At 50.9% G+C, this 26,029-nt stretch overlaps 1 protein-coding gene and 1 long non-coding RNA gene across 2 annotated transcripts; one reads left to right on the top strand and one right to left on the bottom strand.

Moving 5' to 3' along the window:
- Window positions 1-1,717: 1,717 nt before the first annotated feature.
- On the bottom strand, window positions 1,718-26,029 carry LOC142405236 (uncharacterized). The gene is made up of 3 exons (XM_075492272.1): window positions 25,921-26,029; window positions 21,618-23,702; window positions 1,718-6,638 (listed from the first exon to the last, which is right to left on the bottom strand). Exons 2-3 carry the CDS (start codon window positions 23,364-23,366, stop codon window positions 4,281-4,283), a joined length of 4,107 nt encoding a protein of 1,368 aa, XP_075348387.1. The 5' UTR covers window positions 23,367-23,702; window positions 25,921-26,029; the 3' UTR covers window positions 1,718-4,280.
- Window positions 9,546-13,365, top strand: LOC142405237 (uncharacterized). Its single transcript, XR_012774103.1, has 3 exons — window positions 9,546-9,583; window positions 11,908-12,112; window positions 12,425-13,365. It is a non-coding gene; the product is annotated as an uncharacterized LOC142405237 (long non-coding RNA).

Raw genomic sequence — 26,029 nt, 5'->3', positions numbered from 1 at the left:
TCTTGTTCTTGTTTCCTGCCCTGCTGCTCATTCGCCACTGATGAGCTCCTGTTTGCAAAACTATGGTCACCAGCAAACAATGATCTGAGCAGGAGACAACCAGGACACACCATACGCTTGGAGACAAGATTTCTCATCAGTCACAGTTTTCACCTGTATTTTGCCTCTGTTTATGACTGATCTTTGCAGACTGATTTACACCAAGATGAGTGAGGACCTCGCATGTACTTTTCCCAATGTTTATAGAGAGACTTGGAAAGTCTCTTCGCACTGAGTCCTATAGCAAAGTTCAGAAAGTTCCTTCTCAGTGATTCCTGTAGCAAAACCTCAGTCTCACACAATCCCCCCCTTCAGACCTGCCATGGGTTGAAGGGTTGAATCGAGATGAGGATGCTGGTGTCCTGGTCCCAGGTGGATGCTTCCATCCCAAGTTCTCACCTCCCCCACCTCCATCCCATTTGGGATGACTTGAATCCAACAGCACTGAAGCACAGCTTTTTTTAGTACAGCTTTTTATTAGAAAAATAGAGGCAAACCATCTGCAAATCAGAGGAAATACAGAAAAAAATCTAGGGGAAAGAGGTGAATCTCATAGCTGGAGGATCCCATACAGCAAAAGTATGCTGGGACATGATATTAAAAAGAAGGACAGTTGCAAAATGTGATTTATTTTGCTTTGTAAAAAGAAATGTAGGGAAGAACAGTAAATAACATTGGATCATATGTTAATATTTCAGTGGGTGTTCACAACTCCTGCTAGTTCCTCCGCCTCCTTCACGGCTACCTTCTGCCTACCAATAAATAAAAACAAAGTCATAAAAAATATAACTGGGAAATAATCACCTCCCTCTGTGTGCATTATTCCGGCCTTTCTGCACCCCTGTCTGCACCAGCTCACTCCCTCGGGAAGCCACACGCAGCCGGGACCGTTTGCAGGCAGAGCCTCATCAGCACGGCGCAGCGCAGCGAACAAATTGTTAAGGGCTGGGACGTTTTTGTGACAGAGGCATCTGCAGTGCTGACTCCATGCTCTAATTATGTCTCATAACCGCTGGCCGTTGCAGCCCAGGTCCCTACAGCCCCTGCTTTTTTCCTGAATAGATTGGCTGCTGTGGGCTAAAAACCCCGTGAACCGATGGGGATATCTCCCTCTGAGCCCAGCTCCCCTTTGCAGCCCATGGAGATGGAGCCAGTAGAGTCAATGAAGTCCTGGAGTCTCATCCCAGAGTGGACATCTAAATAGGGCAGAAAAAGCACTTTCTCCATCTCTCCATTTCTCTCCTTTGATTTTACATGGGGGATGACTGGCTCAGATGTTTACATCTGTGCTGCAGAGACATGAATTCGCGTGAGACAAAGCCAGCCCCAGAGCATGGTGGACCCACAACCACTGAGACAGGGAAAAATAGATATATTGCCAATCTGTTTTATTTTCTTACTTGACACTGGGATGATTTGCAGGTGAGAGACTTTGTTGGACTAAGAATTCATCTTCATTCACCCCACAGCAGTCAAACTTTTCTAGAAAGCCAATGGAAAACTGCCCGACCGCAGCTCATAAACACAGAGCTGCTCCTGTTCCCCAAAGGAGAGTCCAGCCGGGCCATGCTCATGCTCTACTATTTGTCCTCCTGGGTCTTATTTGAAAGATGCTTAGGCAAAGCCTTTTCTTCTGGTATCCGTGCTCCAGTAACATGGTCTGTTACTCATCAGAGTTCACCTAATCAGGGCAGAAGTTTTGCCATGCGATGTACGTAGCCGCTTTCCGATCATCCCCAGCTCAAGTTTCTTTATATGCAGCAGGATTATTAGCAAGACATAATGGGAGTTAAAGAAAACAGGATCAGTTAGAAAAGGGGAGCTGGATAATTTATTCCTTGCTGTCATTTAATTCCCGAGAGAAAATCCCCAAACAAGGGACAAGGTGGGGCAACTGGTCGGCGAGGGCTGAGCCTACGTGCCAGCTCATGTCTCTTTAGCTTGCAGAAATAGGGCAGAGCTGTGGGAAGATTACTGGAGCAAGAACATCTTGCACAAAAAAGCGAGCTTAAAAGGATACAAAGCTTTCAGGAAGCAGCAGTCTTACACCATGGCCTGTTTTCCAGTGAATAATTTAATTCCCTGCTTTTCATGTAATAGTTTAGAGTATTATTATCACAGTCTGTTATCAGTCTACCTATTTAGGGCTGATGAATTTACTGCCAGCAAAACAAATGCAGGAAAAAAAAGCCAATTAAAACAACAGAAATACGGAAGGAAATCTTCAAAATCAAACAGGTCTACCAGGGAAAAAAAAGAATAAAATGAAAACTGTCCTTAATTTTGTGTAACTATCCATTTGGCTCATCTGGTGACCATGTGGGCTTTGAAGACAAGCTGGCCCAGTTTTTGCAAGCTAATAGTGGTGTATCAATCCTTCCTTCGGCTCCTGCTGTCGCTTCGTGGCATCAGAACTCTTTGCTGTAGTTAATGGCAGGATATTAATTTAATGGACAGGATGCAGAGCAGCAGGGGCTGCACTGGGGGATGGAGCGCAGGGCGCATGCCGAGTCCAGCAACGGTGAGCGCTGCTAAAAGCACGGAGGGGAGGGGATCATTTCACAATGGGTAATTTTAATTGGGGGGGGCTGCTTGAGCTCCAAAGGCATGTGCAGGTACTGAAAATTATCATTATATGGATACGGTGTTGTGCCTCGCCGCCTTTGTGCAACCTCGAAGGCAAAAGCTGGCAGCTAAGGAGGGAGCGGGAGGGTGGAGGGTGCTGCTCTGGGCATGGGGAGCACCCAGCTCTGGGGAGGGGGTGGTGAACCCCCTTCTTGCTGTCGCTGAAGCGAGCTCTGGCAGTCACATCCAGGATGCAAAAGCCCCTGAACCCCCCCGGCAAGTCTGAAGTGGCACTTTAAGTGATTGCCCAGCAATGCTCTTCCTCCTTCTCCCCCAAAACCACTCTGAACAGCAAGTTGGCTTGGCCAGGTGGCCTTGGAGGTGCACCTTGGAGGTGGCCTCTGCGTCACTAAGCAGAGGGGTCCGATGGGACAGCACAGCCCGTAGGGCCAGAGTCTCCATGCCAGATACGGGGACGTTCATCCGCTCCCGTGGTGGGAACAGCCTCTGCTAACCCCCGACTCCACCCGGGTTGGTGGAGCGCTGGGAGCAACCTAACACCTCCTTTTCTTGGCAGAGCAATTAAACGCACCTTTTGCTGGTCCCACACTGTGGTCACGACTGCAAATGTGGGACACAGAGGACAGTTGTAGAGCGTTTCTTCCTACCTCAGTGTGGCTGTACACAGTACAGCCCAGTGGTCTTCAGGTTTAGGAGCCACATCTTGGCATTGCAACTGAGCATGTGGTGCAAGAAACAGGTCTGGCAACCTCCCAAATGCTGCTCTGAAACTGTGGCTCTGCAATGAATGCCCTCAACTCCATAATAAATATGCCCAAGGATTATCCTGAACAATCAACCCGTGCATGAGGTTATTTTAAACTAGGAAAAATGATGTCTTCATATAAACCCTGCGTTAGTTCCCAGCCAGGGCTCTTACTCTGGCTCTGCAAACTAGGCCATGTGGGTGGATGTTTGCCCTCCACAAGGAGCATTACTGACCTCAGTGGCCCTTCCCCAGGTGTTAGCGGGGTCCCCATCCCCGAGTCCTTTGGCCATGACATCCTCCCTTATTTCTGACTGCAATTTTTCCACAGTAGCAGACCCTGCACTGCTGCACGTGACTCTGCAGGACAGCCAGTGCTGGTGTCAGCTGCTGGAAGGCTAGGAACCAACGATGGTCTGCTCCATCTCCTGCTGGGAAGTCGATGATGGCAAGCTTCGTAACGTTTGGTGAGATTTTCAGTCCTTTTATTTTTTTTAAAGCTCTAGCCCTTGAAGTTATGTGAATATATCCGAAATCACAGATTTCATTTACTTGCTTTCAAAAACCGAGCTTCTCAGCCCTCCTGTTAGAAAAAAAAAACAACCCTCTTGAAATGAGGACTCTTATATAAAATATAAAAAAGAAGCCAAAATATGTATTTATATCCCTCCCTCACCCCCAAATTTCACATTGTGTCAGAGAGTTTTGACGGAGGTTTGATTCAGGGATTGCTGTGTGCTGAAGTCCAGATCCTCCCAGGTTTTCCACTCCTGGCTCCCACCAAATACTGTGAGATGTTCCCAGGGGAGCAGCTCCCACAGGATCGTGGACCTTGGTGGCAGACACAGCATCCCCATTCCCAAGTGAGCAGGCATCAGCCCTTCCCTCCCTGAGTGCTTGATCCTTGCCATCATGGGACCTGTAGGACCTCATAGTCATCAGAATCAGCCTCTGTCTTCACCACGATGATGGGGCTGCTGTGGCCACCCACTGGCTCCGGTGGCACATGGCCGGTTGCCAGGTCCTCAGGGGGCTCCTCTCCCTCACCAGGAGGGCTTTCCTTCTTGAGGTGGTTCCTCTGATGCCTCTTGAAATGTCCAATGGTGGTGTAGCTTTGCCCACAGTCGGAACAGATAAACGGGCCCCGGCGGGTGTGAGTGAGCTGATGCTTCATGAGGTTGGCCTTCTGTGAGAAGCTTTTGCTGCACTGGGAGCACTGGAAGGGTGCCTCTCCCGTGTGGACCCGCTGGTGGGTAATTAAGATCTCCTTCCTCTTGAAGTCCTTCCCACACGTGGCACACTTGAATGGCCGGTCCTCGGCATGGGAGGGCTGGTGGAGCCGGAGCTGGGCCCTGTTGGGGAAGACCTGCCCACACTTGCTGCAGCGGTTGGGCTCATACTTGGTGTGGACCCGCCGGTGGGTGATGAGGGCAATCTCCTTGCAGAAACCTCTCCCGCAGGTGGCACAGGTGAAGGGCCACTCCTCACCCCAGGGTCCAAGGGAAACTGGGGCTGGCGGTGGCTGGTGCTCCCGTGTGTGGACCCGCTGGTGGGTGGTGAGGGCGACCTTTTGGGTGAAGGCTCGGCCGCAGGAAGCACAGGGGAAGGGCCGCTCGCCAGTGTGGGTGCGGCGGTGGACGACGAGGCGAGACTTGTCGATGAAGGCTTTGGGGCAGTCGGCGCAGAGGAAGGGGCGCTCCCCGGTGTGGATGCGGTGGTGGACTGCCAGCTGGGCCTTCTGGGCAAAGCCCTTCCCACACTCGCTGCAAGAGAAGGGCCGCTCGCCAATGGGGAGAGGCTGACAGGGGACAGCCGGGCCCTCCTCATCTTTGCCAGCCACCCTGGCATTGGCATCGGCATTGGCATTGGCATTGGTCTTGACACTGGCATAGGTGTTGGCGTTGGCATTGGCATTGGTGTCAGCATCGGCGTTGGCGTTGGCACTGATGTCTTCGCCGCCTGCCTTGTCCCTGCCACGCTCATGGACACGGCGGTGCTTGACCAAGGCGATCTTCTGGCGGAAGCCCTTGCCGCAGGTGGGGCAGGGGAAGGGCCGGGCGCCGGTGTGGATGCGCAGGTGGACGGTGAGGCATGACTTGTCACCGAAGCGCTTGCCACAGTCACCGCAGAGGTAGGGCCGCTCACCAGTGTGGACGCGCTGGTGGGTGACCAGCTGGGTTCGCTGGGCAAAGCGCTTGCCGCACTGCCCGCACCCGTAGGGCTTCTCCCCGGTGTGAGTCCGCTCATGCTTGGTCAGCTCCCCCCGCTTGGCAAAGCCCTTCCCGCAAGCCTCGCAGCGGTGACCCCAGCCCTCAGCATGAGCCCGCTGGTGGTTGGCCAGGTTGCCCTTCTTGGTGAACGTCTTCCCACACTGCCCACAGGCGTGGGTGCCACCAAGGGTGGTGGGGGGCTGCCCACCCCCTGTGGCACTGGGGGTCTCCTTCTTCTGTGCATGGACACGGTGGTGGGCCATGAGGCCGACCTTCTGGCTGAAGCGTTTTCCACAGGTGGTGCAGGTGTGGGGGGCCTGCTGGGGATGGCGGCCCTGGTGGTCTTGCAGCATCTCCCTCTTGCTGCCAAAGTGGTCCCCACAGGCTCCACAGACATGGGCATCGGGCCGCTCATGGGTCTGCTGATGCCGAGCGAGGTGGATCTTCTGCCGGAAGCACCGCCCGCACGCAGGGCAGGGGTAGGGCTCCTCCCCTGTGTGAATCCTCTGGTGGGTCACCAACACTGACTTCTTCTTGAACTCCTTCCCGCAGGTGCCGCAGCAGAAGCTCTTCTCCCCTGCCGGAGTGGATCCAGCCATGATGGCCCTGGTGGTGTCCCGCTGGGCCCCCCTGGCACTGTGGACCCGCTGGTGCTTGATGAGGGTGATCTTCTGGCGGAAGCAACGGCTGCAGACCCCACACTTGAAGGGACGGTCACCTGTGTGGATCCGGTGGTGGGCCACCAGCTGCGACTTGTCCACGAAGCTCTTCTGGCAGCTGCTGCACTGGTAGGGCTTCTCACCCGTGTGGATCCGGCAGTGCACAATGAGCTGCGACTTCTGGGTGAAGTTCTTCCCACAGTCCAGGCACTTGTATGGCCGCTCGCCCGTGTGGATCCTCTGGTGCTCCTTGAGTTGTGATTTGGTGGTGAACCTCTTGCTGCAGTCAGTGCAGGGGAATGGTCTCTCACCCGTGTGAGTCCGGAGGTGCTTGGTGAGGTCCACCTTCATCCTGAAGCTCTTCCCGCACTCGGTGCAGGCATGGGGCTTCTCCCTTCTCTCAGGATCACTCTGTGTGCTGTGCTTGCTATGGCCTTCCCCATTGGCCTCCCCTCCAGCTCTGATGGCTTCTTGGTCATGCAGCTCTCCAGCCTGGTCAGCATTGCCCTCCTTCTCACAACCATCAGCCTCTGTCTCCTCCTTATGGGATTTCTGGTGGGCCACCAGGATGCCCTTGTGCTTAAAACTGTCCCCACAAATCATGCAAGTGTATGACTTCTCCTGAGTGTGGCTGAGAAAATTCTCTACCTCCAAGAGCTCCAGTGTCATGGCTGGCTGTTCCATCACCCAGTTCTTCAGAGGTGAGGGCTTGGGTGGTGTTCACTAGGGGCGGCATCACTGGGAGTCCTCCTGGCCATTGCCACCAGCTTTCCCTGCCTGCCAGGGCTGCTGGGAGGTAGTGACCATGGGAAAGTGCCAGTGCTGGTCTGAGTTACTCTTCTTTAGATGAAAGCCTATGTTTTCCTTCATGAAGGCTGAACCTGAGAAGAAACCAAGGCAGGTGTTATTGTCAAGGCCAACAGGGAAAAAAAACAACAAAGAAACCACTTTTAGTGTGGTAAGCTGTCACATGGAAAAGAAAATCATAAATAAAAGCCCAGCCAAGCTTAGTTAATTCTAGTAAAACCAAAGGCCAAGAGACTGTAAAATCTAGGAACGGATTGAAGGGGGTTGCTGGAACTATCTGGCACAGGCTGGAGTTTCTCCACATCTCCAGGTACTCATGACAAGGAACTGGTGGTTTGGGGGGGCTCTTCTTGCTGTGCTGATCTCTGAGCAGGAACCAACATCACTTTTCCTTCAGAGGGGTGGTAAATGCTGGTGGTCATAACCATCAGGGACCAACTCATGGCCATCAGCACCTCTAGAATTAAATCCCTCTTGGTGAGGGGCACACCCAGACCCATTTCTGGAGGATCCCTGGGGTGGTGCAATCCCTGCTCTGAGCCACGATGCTCAGACCAGGGGCTGGGGCCTGGTCTGACATGTCCCATGTGAAGAGTGGTCACTGAGATCATCTGTGCCTCCGGTGCGCTGGCAGAGAGGGACCTTCTGGGACCACAGGGGGAAATGTTGAGGATGAGCAAACAGCTGCTCATCTCTGGGACATACCACGTTGCGCTCCCCAGGCACCACCGAAATCTCACATCTGCGAAACAGAACTGCCCGAGCATTGTCTGAGGCTCATCTGGCTGTGAACCCTGTGGGGACTCCCGTCCCTCGGCAGGTGCCCACTTATTTCTCTAGAGATTTTGTGTCGTGTCCAACTCGGTGAGGGAACAGGGACATCTGGGTCACAGCTGTAGCTAGACCAGCTGGAGGCAGAAGTGAAACGCATACCGATGTCCTCAGTTCCCTGTGCAGCACCAGGGCAGACACCAGAGCCTGTGCAAGGCTGCTGGTGCTGGTGGCCAGGAAGATGTCTGAATGGACAGTGAGGTCCTCCTGGTAGGACCTCCTGGTCCTCCAGCAAGGACTCAACTCCTTCCCCTGTCGCCTTGCCCTGTGGTTGGACTCCCAAAGGTCCAGATTTGTCTTGGTGTCGGCTTCAATTTGCAGGTTGTCACACCTGACCCATGAAGGGTGCAGCCACACCACCACCAGCATTATTGACCCAACTACATGAAAAGTCCAGGCTGAAGAAGAACCCCATTTGCCATAGACTTTCTTCATGGGAGAGCCAGCAATAAACTGCCCCGGGAACTTATCTGGGGCAGCTCCTGGGGAGGGGTCCCTGATGGTGGTCCAGCCAGCCAAAACTCTCTCCTCCCCTGCTCCTTGACTCCCAAGTGCCCCAAAGTGATGAGGCATACTGAGAATCCCCTGCCCAACCCCTCAGCTAGGCAAAGGGAGCCCTGATCCAACCATCCCAGCAGGGACCCAGGGCATTTGCAGCACCTCTGCTCCTTTCTCACCAAGAGAAAGGATGGGTGTTGCATGAGATGTTCTCCGGGGACCTTTCAGTTAGGCTGAGAAATGGAGGTTGCTTTTACTCTCTGCGGCGACCAACTTTTCCCAGCCCAGAGATGACTCCGGGCAAACTTTTCTCTCTGGCTGTTCCATGCGCTGGGCTGTTTTTCCCGGAGGTGGCTGCATGTCAGCACAGCTGCCTGAATTTCGCTTGTGAAACACAGGAACGGGAGCAGCTCCTCAGCTGTTGCTCTGCTCCTTTCACTGGGAATAACCCCCACACCAGCACACACACACAGACACAGGCGTAGGCAGGCACAGCTCCTCCTCGCAAGGCAGAGACCGGAACTCTTAACTCATTCCTACCCGTGCCTCCATCACTCCTGAAAGCACTTGTCGCACAGATGCCCCAGAAGCATTGGTTTTAGCCAGATTTTAAAGGATGGACGCCCCTTCCCGTGTTGTGCTGCTGTACCTGCTCCCTGCGTTTAGCCGGTTTGCTCCCATGCCAAGCAGGACCAGCTGTGTGTCTGACTCCACTGGTCGCCTCCAGCCATGGGAGCTAGCCAGATCTCTCAGGCAGGGTTCAGCCTGAGAAAGACAAGCGAGGCGATTTATCCCAGCCGGGGCAGTTTGCTCCACCACAGCCAACCTTGACAAATACTCCGGCTTCGCAGCAGCGGCCCCATCTTCCAGAGATGTCCTGCTGCTGCCCCGGGATGCTGCGGGACACATGCAGACGCCATGGAGGGGTTCAGCCCTGAGCATCCCGTCCTGGCCCCAGCCATCCCAGCTCAGCCATTTACTGACCTGTCTCCCATCTCCCTCAGCAGCACGCAGGTCTGGAAGTGTCCAAGTGTCATTGGCCAAATTTTCTTATTTCTACCCACTTTGAGCTCTTCTTCATCTTCCAGCTACTTCGTTCATGTCTGCTGGTGCTGACTCACAGGAAGTCTGTGTCAGTGATGTAAAAACTACCGGGGGAGGAGAGACAGAGAAAGGGGAGCTGGGTCAGGGAGAGAAGGGGCTTGGGGGTAGGAAACAGCAGCCCTAAAACCTCTCAGGCATGGGTGGGGGGATCCCCAGCCAGCGCTGCCTCCCTGCCCGTACCCCTGCCTGGCTGCCCAGCGCCCGGTCCCGCACAGGCGCTGCCTGGGCTGCGGGCTCCTGGGAGCTGTAGTCCTTGCCGGGGATGCTGCTCGCCCCTTCGCTTTGGAGGATGCCTACGTTTGGTGGCTGGGGGGCTGTTTTAGGGAAATGCAGTGCCCACGCTGCAGAAAGCTGGAAAGAGCTTTTGATTTACATTAGTTCTCTTTTTTAATGGCTATTTTTAGGCAGCTGAACTGAACTGCTTTGCATTAGAAGTCCCCATTACGTACATCCGAGCCTTCTGTGTGGATGCTTTCACTCTCTGTTCGTGTGGCTGACCCCTCCTTAGAGTTGTGTAAGCAAGGAAAGCCATCCTACTCTCCTCTTCCATGACCTTTTTGTCTGTGGAACTCAAACCACTTGGCAAATGGGAAATGCAGTGAGGCGACTTGAAAGAGGACATTTGGTGAGACAGTGGCAGAGCCCAGGTCTGCATCCTCTACTAGGCATGGCGGAGGGGGTCTCCACCCAGTGAGTCCAAGAAAATTGTTTCCTCCATTTGGCTGAGTCCCCTTGTGAGTCTCCAGCTCCCAGGGGAGGCCGGACTGCCAGTTCCTGGGCGCTTCGCAAGTTAGCAGGCTGCCTGGATTAGGCTGTGGCTATAACCAGAAGCACTGATGCTTACAGAAATCCACAGTAAATCCATGGGCCTGCCAGTCTGGATCACATAGCAGGTCCTGGAGCATTTGGTGGCTGCTGAACATGTGCTAATTCAGGGTGATGGAAAACTCAAGCCATGCCTCTGAAACAAATGGTGATGTTCCTGGGCATTAGAGCACAATTTTCTCAACTCTCATGTCTTTACCTGAAACTTTTAGCCTGAGTCAGAGCTGGAGCCAGGGATGAGTCCCAGGGCAGAGCTGGATGATGCCATCCTGAATGGAGTTTAGATGTATGGGTGCAAGCCAGCTCGGTGCCCTCAGGCTGGAGAAGTGTCCTCGGCTCAGTTGAATTACTCATACAGACACAGCCACTTTGCCTGGCTGCTTATCACTAGCAACTTGCAGACGGCAGCTTGGGTGGTACAGGGTAAAGTGCTGGGGGAACACACTCTCAGAATTAGGACTTTTTAAAGAAATAGTGATTTTTAAAAAATGAAAATAATTGTACTGTAAAAAAGGAGTTCAGCCTGTGTTGGTGGTCGCGTGTTTTCTGCTCCTTGTGTTTTCTGATTGCAAATATGTGCTCACTGGTGTCACTTGGAAGCCAAACCAATGTCTCCTGACATCATTGTTCAGATGAAATGAGTCCACAACTGTTTCAAAGCATGACATGGTGGAACAGAAAAGAAGGATGAGGGTGTGCATCTGACGTAGGTTGCTTGTGGAAGTTTGTGTAGATCCAAAGTTTTGCCTCAGTTTCCCCATCTCTAAAATTGAGCTGAAATACTGTAACTATTATTTCTGTCTTTTACGTGAATTTAGTATCCTCAGGAAAAATAATATTATTATATCCCATTTTTGAAACCTTGGAAAAAACAGCTCCAGTTTTTCTGGACCTTTTGGGTAGGAAGTTGGTCCCTCTGGATCGCCCCATGTCACACTCCTGGCTCGCAAGTGGCTTGCCAAGTGACCACAAAAAGGAGTGACACTGTCATTCTCTTTGGTTCTCTTTTCCCAGTTACAAAATAGAGAAGGACAAAACCCAGGAGAAAGTGGATGTTTTTATGTTCTCTTTTTGTTTTGTTTGGGGTTTTTTTAGTTAAGGAAGTGAGGTGACGCAGGCAGATTAAAACAGTTGACTAATTGAAGGGGAAGCCCCAGGCAAAGGAGAAGTGAAGTCCTCTGATATCTGTGACCTTATGCTGTTGCACCAGATACCTTTCTTGTCCTCAATGGGGGGTGATATGTGGTGCCTCGGTTGACAAATTGTCCTGGTGAAGACCAGGTATGGAGGCATCATCTGCCCTAATGCAGGTGGATGGGGGGTAGCAACTTCACGCTGCTGTTACACTCATTTAGCAGTGAAGAGCCTTTGAAAGGGGTGTCCTGCTTCTTGCCACCATCTGTGGCCGCGATCCCTTGAATGGGACTGCAGGTACAGGATGAGTCAATTTAGCTGGATGGCTTTGGAAAGCACCCTGAAAAAAACAAAAATAAGAAAAATCCTTTAAGAGTGTTCCACTGCTCCAGGCAGCTAAATCCTCTTTTCCATCTCTCCCACCTCAAACTCTTAAGGTCTGCTCTCATTTCTTTTGCAAATGTTATAGATCTAAGATGGGTAAAGACCTCACGGAATGGGATGGAAGAGGAAATGATGAATTAAAGTCTACCTCCCACAAAACTGGGCAGCAGGGACACAGTTAACTAACTGGGGAGACAGACACAAGGGGCAAGGGCTGGGGACGCTGCAGCTGCCATTCATCTGGGAAGAGATTCATTCCAGACTTTGCAACCATGGTCACTGAAAGTAAGGTATGGATCAAGGTCCTCTTGGTTTTTATTACAAGCACAAGAAAAACAAAATATAATGTAAGAATACGGATGGGCCTGACTCTGATTCTGCTGGGTCCTGGACAAGGCTGGGATTTTTTTGTTACTCTCATCCATGGAGTAGGAGGGGCCCAGAGGTGATGGCAGCCCAAAATGCAGAACACAGGCTGAGAGCTTGGGTCCCTTCTGGTTCACTGAGAGGGACAAGTTTCTTCAGAAGGTGATTCAGGGGAAAAAAACTTAATCAGATATCCCGAATCACCTCTCAAAGAGCTTTTCTCTCTATTTTGACAGGTGGTGGAAGACATGAAGAAATCTGGATGCATAGTTCAAGGTCTGAAGGGGAGCAAATCAGCGTCACTGATTTTCACCACCCCAGGACAGTGGCTGCCAGGGATCCTGTGCAACCTTCACATTTGCATTCACCCTGGCTATCCCCAACCCCCTCTGGTCATCCAGACACCGTGACCACGGAGAGGACAAAGCACAGCCTCTTGCAGAGATGAGCAGCCTGGGCCACCTTTCACGGCGGGTGTTTTAGCTCACTATATCCCCACTCTTATCGGGGGACCTGCACCACCTGGTACACCACCGCGAAGGTCTCATAAGGCTTGGCATGGATCTCCCTGCCCTGGGGACCGTGCCTCCTTGGCCTTGCTTGTCTTGCTCCTTGCAAAGGATGCTGCTTGGTCCTGGTGCATCTCCTTTCAACCCTGTAGACAACTTTGGACCTTCCTCCAGTGGATTTCTCTTCTTCAAGAAGCTCTTCCCACATGTACGACACTGATACACTTGTGTGTCTTCAGGGCTTGATACGGTGTACCTCCTCACAATGCTTGGGGTTTTTTCTGCTCCTTCTTGCTTTCCCCCCAGTGGTTTTACTGGTGGAGTGTCCTTCATGCGTCCTTGCCTTTGTTTTTCCCACGTGGCGTGCACAGTCCTAGGTGGGTGTCTGGAGGGTCTGGAGGCCACATGGACATGTTCTTGGTTCCTAGCTTTCCCCAGAAGAGTGGGCTGGTGTGCAGAGCCAGGTGCTTTGCTGCCAAGGAATGAATGTTTCCAGCTACTGTGTTTCCAGCCAACGTACGTTTATTCTTGTCTTTTTTCAGCTTTGTTGAGATTTTTTGGGGGGAAGCTCTCACTTCTCCTTCCTCATTTCAATTCCTGGTCTGGTTCCTATTTTTAGCGTCCCTTTCATGATGCTTCTACTTTCTTCAGACCACCACACCGTAAACCTGCTGGGCAAGACATGAAATAAAGCTGCATCTCAGTGCCAAAGCTGGAGAAAAGGCACATCCAGAGTTGTAATTTATGGAGTAAGTGCTTGAATTGCCCTAGCTAAAACAAAGAGCGGGAACTGGGGCTTGATGTAGAAAGCACCAAACAGAGGTTGATATTGGGACTCCTGTGTTCAGCTCTGTGCCCTGGCATTGAGTTATCCCCTCTGCCCCTGCCTCTGCTACAGTTCATTTCCAAATTTTGCCTATATATTTACTTTATTTGGAAGGGAGATTGCTTGTTTTATTCCCTCTTTCATTCCTGACCACAGCTCTGGTTGCAGCCAACCAAGGGAATACAACAGGCTTGGTCACATCCGCCACCCTTTCTTGCTGTTGCACTCTTAGAAACATGCATGCTGTTATTTCCATCGAAAGCACTTACACCCCTTATTCATTCACCCATTTTAATTTAAGCACTTAGGAAATCTGAAGAGCCCTTTATTTAAAGTAGACGTGGATGAATATGTGGTAGTATCTGATCTGCTGTCAAGCCAAGAGTTTGTTCCAGGTAAACTTAAAAAAATTTTTTTCAACCTTTTTTCCTGGAAAAGAAACACAAATCTAAAGAAACCTTTGAATATCTTTTACTTTCACCCCATAAAGAAACTTTTTTTTTTAGGATAGGGTTGACGCCTTCTAAGGGAAAGAAAAGCACTTCCAACCTACCAAAATGTAAAGCTTGCATTTATTTTTGAAGTAAGAAGATTGAAAAATTTTCAAAAGTTTTTGCTGGCTTTACAATTAGTTCTCCTAATTTACCCCTTTTTTGTCAGCTTGAAGACTTCATGAATTCATAGTAAAGTGAAAAAAAAACTTCCAGAGGACCAGAAACTTCCTTTCCTCCTGTACATTAAAATGCTTCTTGGCCCCTTTCCAGCTCATGGTCAAAGAGTCAGCCAGGGTGAATTCAGGCCTTTGACTCCTTGGTTGGGATTCAGCTGAGAGGTAGGATGGTTAAATTAGGAGACACCTAAATTCAAGTGTCTCCAAATTATACTGATGGAAAGAGGAGACCGTAACAGGGGGACAAGTGCTTTAACCCCAGTTTAACCCACCGTGGCCTAAGCCTTAAGACTGCTGAGGAGCTGGAGCCATTTCCAGGAGGGCGTGCAGAGCTGGGCTGTCAGTGATGCTCCTACACAGCCTGAGCTCGACAGCGGTCCTTGGCTACCCCACCCTGCACAGCGTCTCTGGTGGAGCCTGGCCCACTCTTTGCGGCGACGCTTGTTTACCAGAATTGAATACTTTTATACTGCTGGATGAGGGATTCACTTTGGCAGAGCTACACACGGGAGCATGTGGGTATAGAGGGCATGTTCAGACTGCACAGATGTATAATGCTGCTATTACATGTCTGCTGTCCAAAAGTCCCCTGCGGACTGGGGCTAAACACTGGGAATTGTCTTGCTGAGGGCAGCAGAATGCCTTTTCTCCTCAAACGTGGCTGACCATGCTGGCATGCAATACCAGCACAGACCTTCACAGCCCTCTGCCGCTTTCCATGCTGGGTGCTTGGCGATTAATTTGTGAAAAGCAAGCAGAGTGGAGTTAAGCAATGTTAGGCTATGCGTTAGCAGCTGAGCTGATCTGAGCCCCCAGCATCTGCAAGCAATTTGGTGAGCAGAAAGGGGCCCCCTTATGTAGAGCTAAAGATGGATCAGGCTTACTACTTGCATGGAGACGTTAAAATGAAAAGTAGACTGCTATTGTCTTTGCTACAGATTTTGTCCTATATTTAACAAGAAAGTCTTTCAGAGTTAAAAGAAGTCCCATTCTGACACACAACTAATCACAGGGGCTGAAGTGCTGAGCCACAGGAAACCTGTGCCAAAGGCTTGCAAAAACTATCCAGGAAAAAAAGGAGAGAAAGAGACTCAAAGGGAGGCAGACAGTGCTGCAGGAATAGGGCTCCAGACCACCTGGGCTAGGTGCATCCGTGGTCCCTGAGAGCACCTCTCTTCCCCAGGACCATAAGGTGGGGACATGCCAGAGGGCTGAAAAAGCAAAGGATGAACCTCTACAGCTCCTGCTTGGAAGAGGTGCTCCCCATGCTCTGTCCCCCTGGGCTTTAATAGAGACAAGCAATAAGGAACACCTATAGGGTCTGGGGTGATTTCTACCCTACACCGCTTTATGGACAGGAGGAAAGTCTCGGAGAGATCAGCTGTGCCCCACTTGTGCCTTTAAGATGCCGTTGCCTGCAGAGTGAGCGAAGGGATGCTGATCTGTGACTTGTTTTCCACTCTTTCCTGTTACATCCATAGGGCTGGTGTGTGTCTCTGTGTGTGTGAGCTACCTGATTTTGGGTGGTCTGTCCAAGGAAATTCATCACAAGCTCCTCAGCTTCTGGTCACACCTGAACCCTTAGCTGGAGACAGAGGCAGGCATGCAAGGGGATGGTTAGAGGGTTTTGCAATTAAACATCAGCTTGTAACAATGACCATACGTGGGCTCACGCTCAGGAAATGAGCTCTCCTGATTTATCTTTCCTTCCTGCACTTCAGCTCTTGCGCACAGATGCAGGCAGAGAGGATTACGGGTGCTTTTGGGAACACCGTAGTATCTGTGTGCCCATGCAGCCCCTCTCTCTCCTGCTGCCTCCCTCTCACAGCCCCACACACCCTGTCTCTGTGCCTGGGAGCAGTGAGGGCTGGCTGCTCCCCGAGGGGTGGGGAGCCATGGGGACCCTCGTGCAGGCAGTGCCCATGGGGTACAGTCTCTCAGGGGCTGGACATAGCGGGCTGGACAGAAGCTTCATTTGGGGTTGGTCAGGGCCATTAAGGCTTACTGGTGCCCTCAGGACCCTGATGGTCAGCCTAGGAAAACAACAGCAGGTGATGCTTTGAAGAGAGGAACAAGAACCCAGGAAGGTGCAGGAGCACCCACAAGCTCCTTCCTCCTTCACCCCGCCATGAGCAGCAAATGGAGTCATCAGCCAACACGGGGCTTTAATGTAGCCTGAAGTCATTGATAATAAGCTAACTTAATACAACCAGGCAAAGCTGTAAGTAAGATTTGATCTGGATCTAACACCTTCCCGCAGGGAAACCCAGGTTTTCATGGTGTTTCCCGGGCTCTATGTCTCTCCTTCATGTTGTTAGATCTGATGCACAACTCATTTTTGCCATCCAGTCAGAGGCTTTACAGTCACCTCTTCCATACTTCACATTCCCCCCCTCCTCTCTCTGTTCTTCAACCTACCCCGAGCTGGTTAAAGTTATTCTATAAATTAACCTGATCGAAGTAACACATTCTTCGGCACAAGGTTTTTTTCTGCTGCTTTGCCTGTCCACTCTGACGGGGAAGTTTTGGGCCCTGCAATGCTGGCTGAATAAGCGTGTGCCCTTGACTATGCACAACGCACTGCAGCTCATCTGTGCAGCAAAAGCAATCTCTGCCTGCAGCCCTAGGCCAACGCTTTGAGCAGTGACTAGGAATAACTAGTTTTCAGGGCTGCTTAGCTTGTAGTTCACAAGATCAACATTTACTTTCCCAAGCCCTTTCTCCCCAGAGTGAACTCACGTCAGTGCTCTTCCCAGCTCTCCTGCAGGGACTGGTTTTCTGCTCTGCAGACATGTCTAAGGGCGAGTGAACTTCAGCACAGGTATAACTATGGCTTGTTCTTGCATGACTTCAAACCCCGGTTACTCTCCTAGCAGAAGTTGTCCTCTACGTTCAGACCCTCACTGTTCAGTCTGTTTTGTTCCTCAGAGGCCAACACACATGTAGAAATGAGAACAGTCTGTATCTTATTCCAGTTGCAAAGCATCTTATCTTATTTTTCAGATGGTGAAAAAAGAGAAAATCTTGTGACTTGGTAGGGAGGGATCTCCAGATCTCTGCTTCCTACTTCTGCCTTCAGTTTGCAGTGACTTGGAGGAGGCTGGTGTCCTTTAAACAGCAGCTCCCCAGGGAAGAGGCCAGACAGAAGCAGAAGAGACAGAAATCAGCTTGGGGTGGAAAAAAAGAGTGAGCAGTGGGGCTCTGCAATGTCTCCCGTGGGGCAGCAGTCCTTTTACAAAGGATAGCAATGGGCTGTAGTCACCTCCTGTGCCATTAGCAGAGCACTGCCCACATCACCTACCCCATCACAGGGGCTGCTCTTGTTTTCAGGCTAACACTCACCCTAGCAAAGGAGATCACAGATTTTTCTATGACCTTGTTCAGAAAATCTGCATGTGGGGACTGGTCAGAAGCTTTGGTCCTTTGATGGAGATCTCTCACCTTTGCTTTGTTCCAGCACAAGAAATCACTTTCAAGGGAGGGACTGTGCTTTGAGTCAGGAGATGGAGGCAGTGGCTCCAAGTGTGCCTTGGCTACAGGCAGTTCAGCTTGATAACCTGGTCCCACGTGGTGCTACCTTGTTGGATCAGTTTGGCTCTGGATGGGATGAGAGGTAGCTAAGGTGGTGGTGGTACGTACATACTCATTCCCCACGGAGGCTGCTAGTCCAAAGTGAACAGATAAAGCATGTGTAGAAGGATGTGATACTGAGTGTGCTGCTGCTCACCCAGTTTTCACCCTGGTCTTTTTCCTCTCCTCACTTCCCATCTGTGGGGACACCAGGCTCCCTGCAGCCTGGAATTCTCAAAGAAGTTCTCATGGGAACTATCACATTCTCAAAGGGCAAGTAAACATCCCAGGGCACTTATGTCGGAGCAGATGTTTGCTCTGGCCCCAAAGACCCTCTCATTCCCACCATACCAGAACACGCTGAGTGCCAATCAGCTCCATGCGTCCCATCGAAGCACAAAATACGCACTCTTGCGCAAGTGCTCCCCAACGCAGCCTGTCTCCATCTATCCTTCAGACAGGCCATGCTGAATGCTGGAGACAGAACTGATGCTGAGATGATACACACAGATAGTCAATGAGTCAACGAGGTGATCAAAAAAAGTCCCACAGCCAAATTCCTCCTGAAATCCACAGAAACAATGTGCATGGCTAGAAACAGGACAGCAATTGTCTCAAGACAAGCCCTACCTGACCCACTGTGCAAGACCAGATTTCTTTTAAAAAGTCATCAATGGTTGGATCTCTCTTCGTTAACATAACTTTTACTTTGATTTAACTCCATTGGTTTCAGCTTGACCATGCTGAATTTATTGTATAGACCTGAAGGCAAAATCAGACCTTGTGAGCATCCTTTTCACTTGGTGACTGAAACTGCTCAGTGAATGCTTACAGATGTGGTTTTCTGTATAACATCTGTGCAGTGGAGAAGGAGGCAATGGTTTAGATTTTGAGCATTTTATTATTATCTGGGAGCCCTTTTAATGGGTCTAGGGAGAAAAGGATGAAGGCTATTTTGCTACTGGGGGATGAGGATTTGGCTTTGTTCAATCCTCAGATAAATCCATTTTTTCTCATGGAGCTGGGATTATTCCAGAAAGGTCAAGGCCTCCCATAAGGCCTGTGTCCTTCTAGTCCTATGCAGACACCCCAGGGCACTTCACATGGTACCTATGTGTGGGTCACTGACTGGAGCCCTGGGGCCAGTATGTGGAGGTCTGAGCTCTCAGCAGAGGTGGTGGAGAGCTGGTCCACGCAGTCAGCAGAGCCCGGAGGGCTCTTCACCAACAACATCCATTTGGTTACCACTGGTATGCATCTTGCTCTGGCATTGTTCACCTGCTGCACTGTGGGTAGAACGTAGTGTGGTTCTCTCAGTGATAGCTTATAAAAACAAAACAAAACAAAACAGAAAAGAGGCTCACTTTGTTTCCTTTTTTCTTTAAACATTTACTTTATTGAGGAGATTTTACAAACTATCAGCCCTGATTTTCCCCAGAAGCTGGGACACCCACACTGGCCATGGTCAATGGTGGAAGATCCAGTGATGTTCAGGAAAGCTACTGACGTTGACTCACTGCCCTCTCCATGTGCAAGGACACAGTAATACAACTGGCAAACCTCTCATACCAGTTCCTTTTCCTGGTATAAACCTCTACAGCCCTATGCTAGGCTAATGAAAAGGAAATAAATGACAGCCATCTGGTGCTTGCTTTCTCCCCACTGGAGGGCTCTGCTGTACCTCTGCCCCTCAGCAAGCCTGACAGAGGCTGTTTTGCTTTGCTAGTTTGGCTCAGCCATATTCTTCCCAAGGAACATAATTTCCCAGTCCTGCAGTGAAGTATCTACCCACCATATGGCCCAGACCCATTTCTCTAACAAGGATGTCCCTTAGACTCCCCGAGAACATCTTAAACTTGTTGTTTTCCCCTATATGTCTGCCTTTTCTGTCCCAGAAATGAATCTCCACCAGGGTAGACGGATCTGAGGGGAAGCTTCATATCAATTTGGCTACAGTTTATATGTGAGAGGACAGAGGCAGGCTCCTTCAGAGGATGCCAGACTTGCTTTGCTGTTTGAAATCACATCCTGGGCCTGACTATATCAAAGGCTGAGGGAGTCTAAACACCAAAATTACTCTGTGCTCTTGGGGTTTGGCAGCTGCACTCAGTGTTGGGCTTGAGCCACTGCGTCAAAACACCTCAACCCAATGGTGTCCAAGTAGCTGGTAAAGGCAAAGCTCAAGTGCAGCTCAAGTGCAATTTGTCCTGTTCCTTTCCTTCCCTCCATGCCTCAGTTTCCCTGCCTGGAGACACAGCTGCTCCAGAGTAGGCGGTGCAGACAATCAGCAGCTTGGGTCTGAAGCACCACAGCAGGTAGTTGCCCAAAGTCATACTGCATGACTTTCAGATGGCTCCAAGAGGATGCCATCTGCAACATGTCCTGGGAAAAGGAAGTGGTGTGTGCCTTGGGGATGGGAGAGGGCTTCTTTTCCTGCACAAAACCAGAGAGGTAGAGCTACTATTTCACCATGGAACATTTTTCCACTTGCCTCTTGGACTCTACGTATTACAGCAACACAACGACCCCTAATATGCGTCTTTGCTCTGCAGTGCCCAGGTGGCCACGTAGCAGTACTGCAGAGAAATCTTGGGGAGTGACTCAGGGGATTGTGGATTCCCCCCACATCTCTGCTTCACCAGGGACTTTCAAGACACAAAGATCCATCTGACCAGGAACACTCAAACAAAATCATCAGCAGTGAGCAATAAAGACTGCTGAACTGTCCATGCTTTTGAGTCCCCTTTACACCAGGGAGAGGAAGGGAAAACATCCCAACAAGGAAATAATTTCCAGTTCTCTAGTCCATAAAGTCTGAAGACTTCAACTATTCCTGCTGCTTGGTTTGAATTCCCTAAATCATGCCCAATAAAGTCAATATCCCACCAAGAGCTTCACAGTAACAGGTAGGGAAGCAGGTGGCTGTGTTGGCTCAAGCTGATGAAGTCACCAATGCCTCTGGGACTTGTGGTGGCAAAGCCACCTGCTCATCAGAGGTGTAAAACTCCGTGGTAGAAAAAGTCACTCTCATTTACACCCATGCAGTGGGGTTGTGGGGGCACAAACCAGAATACAATCTGCTGGCCTTTGGTCTAGCTTTGGAAAAAGTCATCGATTTTGCATAACTTACTTTTAGGGACCTGGCTTAAGCCAATTTGGGAGCCTGGTTTGGAGGATTCAAGGCTTAAAACCCTGGTCTGGCTGGCTGTAGTTTCTCCCAAATCTGTACCACCCAGTTGACTAGGGTCCATCAGCCCAGTAGGGTCAAGGTGTGGATCAGAGCTACATGAGGGGAAAGAAGAGAGTTGGCCCTTGCTTTAAATCCTTGCCTAGATCGGAGAGGTTCCCTTCAGCTTTCTCAGAAATGGAGTAATGTAATAAAACTAAATCCTACCTAGTCCTCCTGGCTATATATTTCCCACACAAGACAATTTTGACATCCACAACTTTGGCAGCCTTTAGAGGCACAAGCATACCATTACGAAGGATGCCAAACTCTTGTCTCTCCATCTCCAAGTGCTCTGAAGAGGTTTGGCTCTCCAGACCCGTCCCACAGCTGTGAGGCTTGTCCTCAGAAAAGCTGCAGAGGACTGGTTTCCAGCACTGGTTTCAACCTCACTCTCCCCTCAGGTTGACCTCCCCACCCCTAGATACTGCACACGTAAGGCGAGCAGAGTTTATCTCCATCCCTCCCCTTTCCCAAAGGACTTTCTCCCAGGAGCGGGCACCAGACCCGCTCAGCTCTCCTCTTCACTATTCATGGGGGCCAGTGCTCTCTGTTCAGTGTGGTGGGGTCCACTGCAGGTCCTTGTTGCCTCCCCCTGTTTTGCACAGGGAGCAGTTCCTTCCCGTGCATGGATCTTCTGGTGCCTCCTCAGGTACTTCTTCAGCCGGTAGCGCTTCCCACAGACCCCACACTTATAGGCCCCACCTCGGGAGTGGAGCAGCTGGTGTTTAATAAGGTGGCGTTTCTGGGGGAAGCATTTCCCACACTTGGTGCACTTGCAAGGCCCCATGCGGATGTGGATTGTTTGGTGACGAAAGAGGTTGGCCTTCTGGTTGAAGGTCTTCTCACACTCAGGGCACTGGTAGGGCTCCTCCTTGGTGTGGATCCTCTGATGCCGAACCAGATTCGACCGCTGGGTGAAGCTCTTCCCACACTCAGTGCATTTGAAGGGCTCGCTCATGTGGACTCGCTGGTGGCGGACCAGCTTGCGGTTCATGCGGAAGCTCTCCCCGCACTCGCTGCACTTGTATGGCCCCTCGCTCGTGTGGATCTTCCTGTGTCTGGTCAGGTTTGATTTCTGATTGAAACTCTTCCCACACTCGGGACAGGGGAATATCCGTTCACCCTTGGGACCTCCTTTTGCTGAGGGATCTTTCTTGGACATGGATTTCTCCCGGTTCTCCATCACCCCCTCTTTGGTGGGCTGATAACCTTTCTTCTGCTTCCTTTTTGGGCTCTGGCTCTCCTGGTGGTTGGCCTCCACACCAGGTTCCTCTTTAATTTGGATCCTCTGCATAGCACAGAGGTTTGGCTTCTGGCCATAATACATCCCAAACTCAATGCTTTCCTGTGGTTCTTCCTTCACATGGAGAACCCGGTTACTGACTTCCCATGCATGCTGCCCATCAGCATCTTCTTCCTTTTTAAGCTGTCTCCCCTGTAAAGCCATCAGTGGGATCTTTGGATCAAAGAGCTTTCCATAGTCCGGGTTTTCTGGTGGCTCTTCCTTGATGTAAAGTTTTTGGCAGGCTATTGCAGTAATGTTTGCTGTGTCATCAGTGGGTGCGCCTGGTTCCTCCTTCATCTGGATTTTCCAAGGAGGGCTTTTTGGATTAGATGGGTTTCTAGGTATGCTACACCCCTGGGCTACATCTCCTTCATGGGGCATATTCTCCTCTGACCTGAAGGCAAAATCAGGCTCCTCTTTAATCTGGATGACCTGGAGAGATACACCATTGATGTGTGCCTCGAGCAGCTTTTGCTTGGTATGGTTCCTCTGGTGGACGTTGAAATACCGCTTGGTGCTCAAACTCTTCCCACACTCCGTACAAATGAAAGGACCCCCACGGAGGTGTATCTTCTGGTGGGCCAGCAGTGTGGCACTTTGCCCAAAGCACCTACTGCAGTCAGGGCATTTGAAGGGCTTCTCCCTCTTGTGGATCTCCTTGTGGGCAGTGAGGGTCCCCTTCTTCACAAAGCTCTTCCCACACTCAGTGCAGGCGAATGGCCTCTTCTCCGTGTGTGTCCTCATGTGGATATTGAAGTAGATCTTTGTGCTCAGGCTCTTGCCACAGCGGGCGCAGAGGTAGGGACCACCCTTGGCATGTGTCTTCTGGTGGGCGGCCAGGCATATCTCCAGGCGGAAGCAGCGCCCGCACTCCCCACAGCAGAAGGGTCTCTCTCCTGTGTGGATGCTCTGGTGGGTCGTGAGGTGGCCCCGGGTGGTGAAGCGCCTGCCACACTCCCCGCAAGTGAAGAGGTCCTCTGCTGTGTGGATCCGCTGGTGTCTCTTCAGGTTTGCCTTCTTGCTGAAGGATTTGCCACACTCCTGGCACGGGTGTGTCTTCAGCACCATGTGCTTAACCAAGTCCTTCATGGCAGCAGCGCCCTGCACCCAGCGGTGTGTGATGGGGCTGCCAAGCAGCCAGCAGGTACGAAAAAGCCAGAATATTATGGGGATGGACTGTCTGGGAGGATACAAAAACCATCAGGACACACACATCGAAGTGTACTTTAATGCATGTGTTCTACACCCCGTAGGGGAAAGGGTGCTGCTGCTGTACACCAGGCCAACAAGGAGTGTGTGGTCTTCCTCATTTCTCAGCCTCCTTCCATCTCAGCATGCAGATGCAATGTTTGTAACTCCATCTCCTGCCTCCTCTGATCTCCTGGAGAGGTCTCCCTGGCATTCCTGGAGACTCGGATTACTGGACTGAAAAAATAAAGGGAAAATTGTTAAGGCATTATTTCTTCTCCACCTCCCGTGTTCGCTATGTAAACACAACGGGTGGCACCTTGGCTGCTCCACGGGAGACTGAATCTGAAGCCGCGGGCTCAGCTGGACTCCAGTAGAGAGAGCAGGAACAGGCTAATTTCCCCTGGCGACGGGGCACCTGTGATGCACTCGCTGCTGCAATGACGCCGAGGTTTCGGCTCTATTATTGCTGCACTAGTGATTTACCCTCAGAATAGTCCTCTGTCCTTTGACCAAGAAGGTTTGTAAGTAAGTAAGTTAATTAATTAATGCACTTTGAGGTAATTGTTGTAATTAGTCCCATTTTTGAGGGGTGACTGCACAGCAACCAAAATCCCCAAAACCTAGAAGAAAACCAAACTGGGCAGCATTTGCAAACTGGGATGTGCTGCTTTGTACTCACAGACCTCCATGCGCAGAAGACAGGTCAGTGGTGTCCTCAGGGGGCAGCTGGAGAAGTGAGACATGGAAACCTTAAGTGACTTGGTCCTTTTCAAGAGGGTTCAACTGACAGCAGGGTCTGGGTCCTATGTATTTGCATTAGAAAAAAAAAATCAGGACCAACAGAGATGTGAGCAACATCTGCTATCAAGACTCGGAACTGCAGCAGGGAAAAGAGCCAGAAAGACTGAGAGGAGGAAGACAGTGGTGCTGGAGATGACTGTCAACAAGAGTAGGTGTCTACCATTGCCGGTAAATATTTATACAGATTAAACCTTGGCAATTCCGTAAAATCTATTTCCCAGTATTCCCCAGGAGTTATTGCTTGTTTTACGATTCCTCCCATGATTTTCTTTGCAATTTTGGGGTTATGGGCGCAACAGATAGCACACTTTTTAACTATTATATCTGCTAGGCTTTGCATTCTTGGCCCAATGATGTGTCTTTTGCATCTGCTTCCGAGTGTTTCTTGGTGCAGTTTCTCGACTAGGTGGCTGGGCAGGCTTTTACTGATGGTAGCGATGGCTGAAGGTGCTGCTGCCGAAATCACCAGTTATGGGGCAGGCTGCTGGCAAGGACATGGGTTGTCAGTGAAATCTGTCCCTGGAGGTCTGGGTTGTTGGGAATGCTGTGGCTGAGAAGATGCGTCCCTGGGGAGCCTGTCACCAAGGTGTAGGGGGCTGGGGAGGGGGGATGCCATGGATCAGGGGACAAGCGATGGGAGATGTGGAGTATAGACATCCAAGCACAACTGCGATGCAGAGTTTGCAGCTACACGCTCCTCAGAGGAGAGAGGCCAAGGGGTAAATGAAGTGGGCAGCTATGTCAGATTTCAGAGGACAGTTATAACAGGGAAAGTTCCTTCAGATTTAGTCGTGCCGCTTGTGTTTCCCCTTCAGCCAACCCACCTGGATCCCCACTGATGCTAGTAAGAGCCACCACTGAAGCACAATGGTGCTCCTGTCCAAGCTGAATTCTCCATGCTGGTACAGAGGAACCACAGGAAAACAAAAACAAAAATAAAAAAAACCCAAAAAATAACTACCTGCAAAATTATACTGACCCAGGAGAGACAAAACACACCCACTTGGAGCAGGAACTGGGTTTAACGTTTGCTAGGGGAGGGGAGACTCCGAGGGGGGCCAGGCCCCCTCCCTAGGTGTGGGAGCAGCTCTGTGACACCTACAACAGGTTTTAAGTCAGCAGACAAAGCCTCAGCAGCAGCCAGGCTGGGAAGAGGACTCAGAAAAGCGTATTTTTACCGAGGAAGGTCATCAACGCCCTGAGCGGTAGTGGATTTACCCTTCCACTACCGAGGACCCTCCTGTCGGGTCTGGCTGACGCTGAGGGGACGCGCTCGGCCACAGCCACAGCCGCAGGTGGAGCGGCTGCCGGGCTCGCTGCGGTGTCCATGGCCTCTCTCCTCGCCGCGGATGCTCGTGCTGGTCCCTCAGAGGAAACAACGCACCGGCAGCAGTGTTTCAATTGCCTCTGGGTTTTGGCAAAAAGCAACAAATCCTTGAATTCAGATCAGGGTAAAAGAAGAAATTCCTGCCTACTTTTTTTTTTTTTTTTTCCCAGTATCCAGATCCTACAGATCCAAATCCTGCCTTTACTTCCAGCTCCGTAATCCCCCGGGTTTGAATCAAGGGCAGAATCAGATCCCAGGGAGTTGCTTCATCTTTTATTTGGGCTACCCGGGCAAACGAAGGGCGGTTGGCCAAAAGCATCTTACCTGAGCGGGCCATCAATCTCGGGCTGGCATTTCTCTCCTCCGGGGCAGTCTCAGTGGCACAACAGTGTTTGCGACTTGGCTGCAAGTTGTGTTGCAGCTGCAGCTGGGC

This window comes from Mycteria americana, chromosome 2 (genome assembly GCF_035582795.1).
Source record: "Mycteria americana isolate JAX WOST 10 ecotype Jacksonville Zoo and Gardens chromosome 2, USCA_MyAme_1.0, whole genome shotgun sequence".
NCBI classification, from domain to species: Eukaryota; Metazoa; Chordata; class Aves; order Ciconiiformes; family Ciconiidae; genus Mycteria; species Mycteria americana.
The sequence above is the reverse complement of the archived record's forward strand: the minus strand, read 5'-3'. Positions and strand labels throughout refer to the sequence as shown.